The 7,089-nt window shown below is 43.7% G+C and overlaps 1 protein-coding gene across 1 annotated transcript in view; it reads left to right on the top strand.

Annotated features, from left to right (window-relative positions):
* Nucleotides 1-374: 374 nt before the first annotated feature.
* Nucleotides 375-7,089, top strand: part of LOC124789019 (UDP-glycosyltransferase UGT5-like) — a 28,174-nt gene continuing 21,459 nt past the window's right edge. The window contains exon 1 of the mRNA XM_047256306.1: nucleotides 375-633. Within this exon, the coding sequence (XP_047112262.1) occupies nucleotides 406-633 (228 nt within the window). The 5' untranslated portion in view covers nucleotides 375-405. The remainder of the gene's footprint in view (nucleotides 634-7,089) is intronic.

The raw sequence follows: 7,089 nt of genomic DNA, 5'->3' as shown, positions 1-7,089 counted from the left end.
TTGAATTAATAGAAACATGGTCTCCTTCAGGAAAGGCGGCGTGTGATATCCAGTTAGAATCCCAACAGATGAAGGATTTTCTCCGGTAATTATGTCGTTTGAATTGAGCGATATGTTTTACATTCTAAAATGCTTGATACTAAGATGTTTTGATGTCTTACTTTTGTTTGCAGGTCCCAACCGTCTTTCGACGCAGTTATTCTGGAGCAGTTAGTATATTATTGCTATTATGGCTTGATTCACCAGTTGGGATCCCCACCAACAATTGGCTTCGTGTCTCTGCGCGCTCCTGCTCCAGTACTCGCTTCTTATGGAAATCCCAACAACCCAGCATACTGTCCCGATATGCTGGTTGGCTACACAGACCACATGTCTTTCTGGGAAAGACTATATAATGCCTATGTTATGGCTCGAATATTTTACATATGGAACTACGTAACAATGTCATCGCAAAATGAACTGATTAGGAAATATTTTGGCCCTGATCACCCCCCTGTGGAAGAAACTGACAGAAACTTCAGCCTTCTTATTGTCAACAACCACTTCAGCGTGAATTACCCACGGCCACTGTTGCCTAATGTCATTGAGGTGACGGGACTACATCTAGAGAAACAGCGGAAGCCACTTCCTGGGGTAAGTAGTAACATTTACTGTGTGTTAACCCAGAACAATAATTTCATTTTTAAATTATTAGTGTAAAACTCTTCCTTGTAAGAATATTCTCCACTCTTTATGAGTAACTGAACATTTCTTGATCCATTACATACAACTGTGGACACGACGCATTTCCAATACCGTCTGACTGTGCACTGAAATACCTAATAAATATATCATATGCGGATTGGTCAAAAATTGCCATACATATCACTGAATACACTACGTGCGACGTTAGGTTGCGCATGTAAATGCGTACATACAAATGATTTCTGTCAGAAGAAAATGACAACGAGAATTATGTCAGCCACCGATGGCTGCATGTTTGTAGAGACTGACAAGTTTGAGAAGAGTGCCAGACAGATTCCAGAAGAGCTACTAGCACACATGGGTATAATCAACGGTGGTATTGTGAGAGAAGGCAAGAAGTAAACGTCGTCATCGATACTCTAGGTTTAAGAAATTGTCAGATGGGAATTGCAACATTAGAATATTTTCTACAGCAAAGTCGCCTTTCCATTATAATTCAGACTTTCTATGCGAAATTCAGCTCTTCTGCGGAGCTCAGCAGGAGTCTAATTTTGAAGGAAATTTTTGACAGGTTTCCTACATCACCCAATTGAAAAACGATTAAGAACATTTTGGGGGCTTCTAAACCAATGAAAAACATCAGAAACCTGGGTCGGATCTGTATGTCGTCTTTCATAGACTCCCCTGAAGCGTTGTATTGGCCAGTCACATACCTTCTGTCGTATTGTCCCAAAAGGTGTTAAGGAATGTAACATGATGGGGGGGGGGGGTGATGGGGGCGACAGTTTATTTTGAGTCCAAGTGCTGGCAGTCCTGCTGGTTTCTGTCCCAGTTTTACCCGGTGACTTTCTTTCCGAAGCAATGACAGGGCAGAAATCCATCTGCAAGCGGGGAACGACTACTGTTATGATTAAGGAGATAGTCATCTACTCTTATTTTCATCCACGTATTGGGTTACAGAAGTCTAGAACCTGATTTTGTTAGCTAAATGAAGTGTTGCTTTTGTAGGGAGAAAAGGTAACAAATTTTTCCGAGTTACTGACTCTGAACGATGAAACCAAATATTTAGAAAAACGACGTAAGAAGCGAATCTGTAAGTACAAAAAACTCCTGTATTGCAGCGCACCACTTATTCTGTGTGTTTGTACCTGCCTCAGTATCCCCAGGTTTTCATTCTACCTCCTGAAATTTCATCTCTTTCAACGAGCAGTGAGCGAATACACTACTTACGCGCTGTTGGTTGGGAGATTCGGGAAGGGCAGGTTCAGCCGTCTAGGTTTTTCTGCTGTTTGCCCACGATGGCGCCATGCCTTCGCGAAGTATGAGAATTGCGTGTGTGTGTATCGTGGGGTCATGACTGTAGTGAATGGTGATGAGAGATGGGAGAAGTGAAATCCAGTACCGACACACAGCCTACTCCTTTCGAATAGCACCAAGGGGGCGTTGAGGTTAGCGCCACATTTTGCCGGACGGCTCACCATCGACAGTATCAGATGCCTACACTACACGAGACGCTGCGGAAAGGTTTAGAATATAATCCAGGACATCGACCTGAGGTCTGGTGGTCAGGAATTTTGCGCCACCATCCCATCTCACCTTCGCCGTAAAAGCAAAGGGAAAATAGCCAACAGCACGTACTTTACCCATACGGCTAACCATACAATTACTATCCACGCCAGACGTTACTCTCCTTCGGTGATCTGACTACAACCGGTGTGACTATTTAATAAAAGGCTGCAGAATCCTCTGCAGTTTTCGTCTACGCACAACGACAACATTCATAGTTAAATATGGATTAAGCATTGGTATGAGTAGCGTTGTGCTTTGATTTCTCTTATATACCGCCATGAAATGCTAAAATACATCAAAATAAGAAGTAAAAGACAATAATATGTATCTAAATGAAAGTATCACATGAAAAGAAGGAGATATGTAGTCTATAGCCCCAAAAGTGATAGCTTATGCTCCTACACAAACACCGTGTGGTGGATGGCAGTCCGCAGCTCGTGGTCGTGCGGTAGCGTTCTCGCTTCCCGCGTCCGGGTTCCCGGTTTCGATTCCCGGCGGGGTCAGGGATTTTCTCTGCCTCGTGATGACTGGTTGTTGTGTGATGTCCTTAGGTTAGTTAGGTTTAAGTAGTTCGAAGTTCTAGGGGACTGATGACCACAGATGTTAAGTCCCATAGTGCTCAGAGCCATTTGAACCATTTGTGGATGGCACTCCCCTATGTGCCACATATTGTGATGTGAATCGCGGGAAAATTCACTACGTAAATGCCTCTGTACGTGATACAGATCGTATAATATTGTCTTCACTGTCCCTATGGGAGCGATAAATGTGCGGCTGTAGTACACTACTGGCCATTAAAATTGCTTCACCAAGAAGAAATGCAGATGATAAACAGGTATCCATTGGACAGATATATTATACTAGAACTGACATGTCATTACATTTTCACGCTATTTGGGTGCATAGATCCTGAGAATTCAGTACCCAGAACAACCACCTCTGGCTGTAACAACGGCCTTGATACGCCTGGGCATTGAGTCAAACAGAGCTTGGATGGCGTGTACAGGTACAGCTGCCCATGCAGCTTCAGAACGATACCACAGTTCATCAAGAGTAGTGACTGGCGTATTGTGACGAGCCAGTTGCTCGGCCACCATTCACCAGACGTTTTCAATTGGTGAGAGATCTGGAGAATGTGCTGGCCAGGGCAGTAGTCGAACATTTTCTGTGTCCAGAAAGGCCCGTACAGGACCTGCAACTTGCGGTCGTGCATTATCCTGCTGAAATGTAGGGTTTCGTAGGGATCGAATGTAGCGTAGAGCCACGGATTGTAACACATCTGAAATGTAACGTCCACTGTTCAAAGTGTCGTCAGTGCGAGCAAGAGGTGACTAAGCCGTGTAACCAATGGCACCCCATACCATCACGCCGGGTGATACGTTAGTATGGCGATGACGAATACACGCCTCCAAAGTGCGTTCACCGCGATGTCGCCAACCACGGATGCGACCATCATGATGCTGTAAACAGAACCTGGATTCGTCCGAAAAAATGACGTTTTGCCATTCGTGCACCCAGGTTCGTCGTTGAGTACACCATCGCAGGCGCTCCTGTCTGTGATGCAGCGTCAAAAGTAACCGCAGCCATAGTCTCCGAGCTGATAGTCCATGCTGCTGCAAACGTCGTCGAACTGTTCGTGCAGATGGTTGTTGTCTTGCAAACGTCCCCATCTGTTGACTCAGGGATCGAGACGTGGCTGCACGATCCATTACAGCCCCGCGGATAAGATGCCTGTCATCTTGACTGCTAGTGATACAAGGACGTTGGGATCCAGCACGGCGTTCCGTATTACCCTCCTGAACCCACCGATTCCATACTCTGCCAACAGTAATTGGATCTCGCAACGCGAGCAGCAATGTCACGATACGATAAATCGCAATCGCGATAGGCTACAATCCGACGTTTATCAAAGTCGGAAATATGATGGTTACGAATTTCACCTCCTTACACGAGGCATCGCAACAACGTTTCGCCAGGCAACACCGGTCAACTGCTGTTTGTGTATGGGAAATCGGTTGGTAACCTTCCTCATGTCAGCACGTTGTAGGTGTCGCCACCGGCGCCAACCTTGTGTGAATGCTCTGAAAAGCTAATCATTTGCATATCACAGCATCTTCTTCCTGTCACTTAAATTTCGCGACTGTAGCACGTCATCTTCGAGGTGCAGCAATTGTAATGGCCAGTAGTGTATTCTCCTAGAGTCCTGAACACTGCCTCTTAAGACTGTTAGAGATTAGTTGAAATCTGCCGGCCGCGGTGGTCTAGCGGTTCTAGGCGCTCAGTCCGGAACCGCGCGACTGCTACGGTCGCAAGTTCGAATCCTGCCTCGGGCATGGATGTGTGTGATGTCCTTAGGTTAGTTAGGTTTAAGTAGTTCTAAGTTCTAGGGGACTGATGACCATAGATGTTAAGTCCCATAGTGCTCAGAGCCATTTTTAGTTGAAACCTGTTTTCAGTGGTCTGCCAGTTCAGTTTTTCCACAGTATCCGCATCGCTCTCACCTGTGTCGGACAAGTTACTATTCGTATTGTCCAACTTTCTATTTATTATATTAGTCCTATTAGGTATGTATGACATACACTTGAGCAGTATTATAAGCTTGGTCACTTCAGTACACGGTGCATGTGAAAAGTTCTGTGAATGGTCTCAGAAAATAATCGAAATAAGGGCTACAAACAAAGTACCTTTACTGGGCAATTGCTTTGTCGCAGTGGTAACACCAGTTCCTGTAAGATCACCGACGTTATGGGTTGTTGGGCTTGGCTAGCACGCGGGTGGTTGATCATCCGGGTCTGCCGAGAGGTTTTGACATGCGGGATGCATTCAGCCCTTGTGAGACCAACTGAGGAGCTACTTGAATGAGTAGTAGCGTGTGACGTCCGTTGGGATTCGTGGCGTCGTATACATACAAAAAAATTACATGTGTATTTTATATATATTTTTATTTTTAATTTATCAGCATGATTCTTTCTCTCAGGGATATTGTCTTCTCTTATCACTTTTACTTACATGCATAAGTAAATATGAAACGGGTTCTTCAAGGGCCTCAGTTATTCATGTACCAACTTTAGATTTTGAACGTGATGACTAAAATATAGTTGCCGTTAACTGAATTGAATGTAATTTTGTTAATTTCTATTTATTGATTGCAAAGCAAGGCCTGAGAGAATTTCGATTGTTGCCGTGGAGCGGCCAAGATGAAACTTACTGAACTCATGGAATCTGTATAGTTTAAAAACATGAACTTTAACGTAAACTAATTATCTATTGCAATTTAAAAAGTTTCTTATAACGAAATCTCTCGCATTTACAGTTACTGTTAACACTGAAAAATAAATTAATACTTGGGCGCGTAATGGCCGACCAGAGGCTGCATAGGAAGATGAGCTTCTCGCAGCGCAAATTACTGAAAAAATGCTTATTAAAAATAGTTAGCCACTGCGAGCATTTGAGGTTACAACTATTATAAAGAATTCATTTTGTAATAATAATAACAAATTTGTTTTGGCAATGAATATGAATAACTTACATAAAATATGTGTAGCCGCTCAATGGCTGCCTTCCGTATAGCGAAACAAAACAGTGTGTCTCCCACAAAATACGTCCTTCCTCCTCGGCCGTACAATCGCGTCTGTTTCGATCCTTTTTTATTTTCATAGACATTAAATAAAGGTGCTATCGGTGCATATCAGTTGTTTCAAGAACATTAACTATATGTTTTACACTAATTATATTCATAAAATACGTAAACTACGATTTACAACCGCTAGTCCGCAGCTCGAGGTCGTGCGGTAGTGTTCTCGCTTCCCGCGCCCGGGTTCGATTCCAGGCGGGGTCAGGGATTTTCTCTGCCTCGTGATGACTGGGTGTTGTGTGATGTCCTTAGGTTAGTTAGGTTTAAGTAGTTCTAAGTTCTAGGGGACTGATGACCATAGCTGTTAACTCCCATAGTGCTCAGAGCCATTTGAACCATTTTTACAACCGCTAAAAATGTCAATATTTATGTGACGTACCGTCACATGGACCCCCTAGTGAGGGTGTACGTAATAAAGTCCACTGTTTATGTACAGACTCACTACGGTTTTATATTTAGTTCAGTTTTGTGGACGGCCAAAAGTTTATGTTTGGCCCACCTATTTCAATTCACTGTTCAATACTCTGTTCTTTACTCAATTATGGTTGTCATATATAATTCACAATTACAGGTGAGTACGTCTATCAGTCCCATCTGTCATTCTGTTTTATTATGAATAGGAACAATCCGGTATCTTACAGACCCGAGGCACTTTGACTTACGCTCCCCCATTCGGGTTACAGGCGTAAGGGAAAAAAACGGGCCAAAAAAACCCCGCTCGGAGCCTTCGGATTGTTGTTATTACGGTTAATTTTGATTTGCATTGAATGTATAGCACATGCACACAAATTAACAGACAAATATATACGTATACATTTACATTACAAAAAATCATCACTAAAACATGAAATTACATAACGTCCAACAGTCTTTTTTTTGTACAGATAGTTGTTTTAGGCTTTGTGTTTTTGACTGTTACCATTTTACGTGGTATATCAGTTAATCGTCGACGGCGGTTTGTTGTTGGTCTGGCGAGGTGTCGCTTCTGGCGTAGACGATAGCGTATGTGACCGCTTGTAGCAGCCGGCGCCGGTTCGTTGGCCCAAGCGGTGACGTAGGCGCGAACAGCTGCCGGTCGGTGGGCGTGGCGCCGCGCCCGCTGCGTGGACAGGACAACTGCCGATTTCACCGAGTATCAGTTCATCAGCATAATAAAGTAAATATACCTGCTATAAGTGTTGGAAGAAAATTCATTAGTTTCC

The sequence above is a fragment of the Schistocerca piceifrons genome, chromosome 3 (assembly GCF_021461385.2).
Source record: "Schistocerca piceifrons isolate TAMUIC-IGC-003096 chromosome 3, iqSchPice1.1, whole genome shotgun sequence".
In the NCBI taxonomy this organism is placed as follows: domain Eukaryota; kingdom Metazoa; phylum Arthropoda; class Insecta; order Orthoptera; family Acrididae; genus Schistocerca; species Schistocerca piceifrons.
The sequence above is the reverse complement of the archived record's forward strand: the minus strand, read 5'-3'. Positions and strand labels throughout refer to the sequence as shown.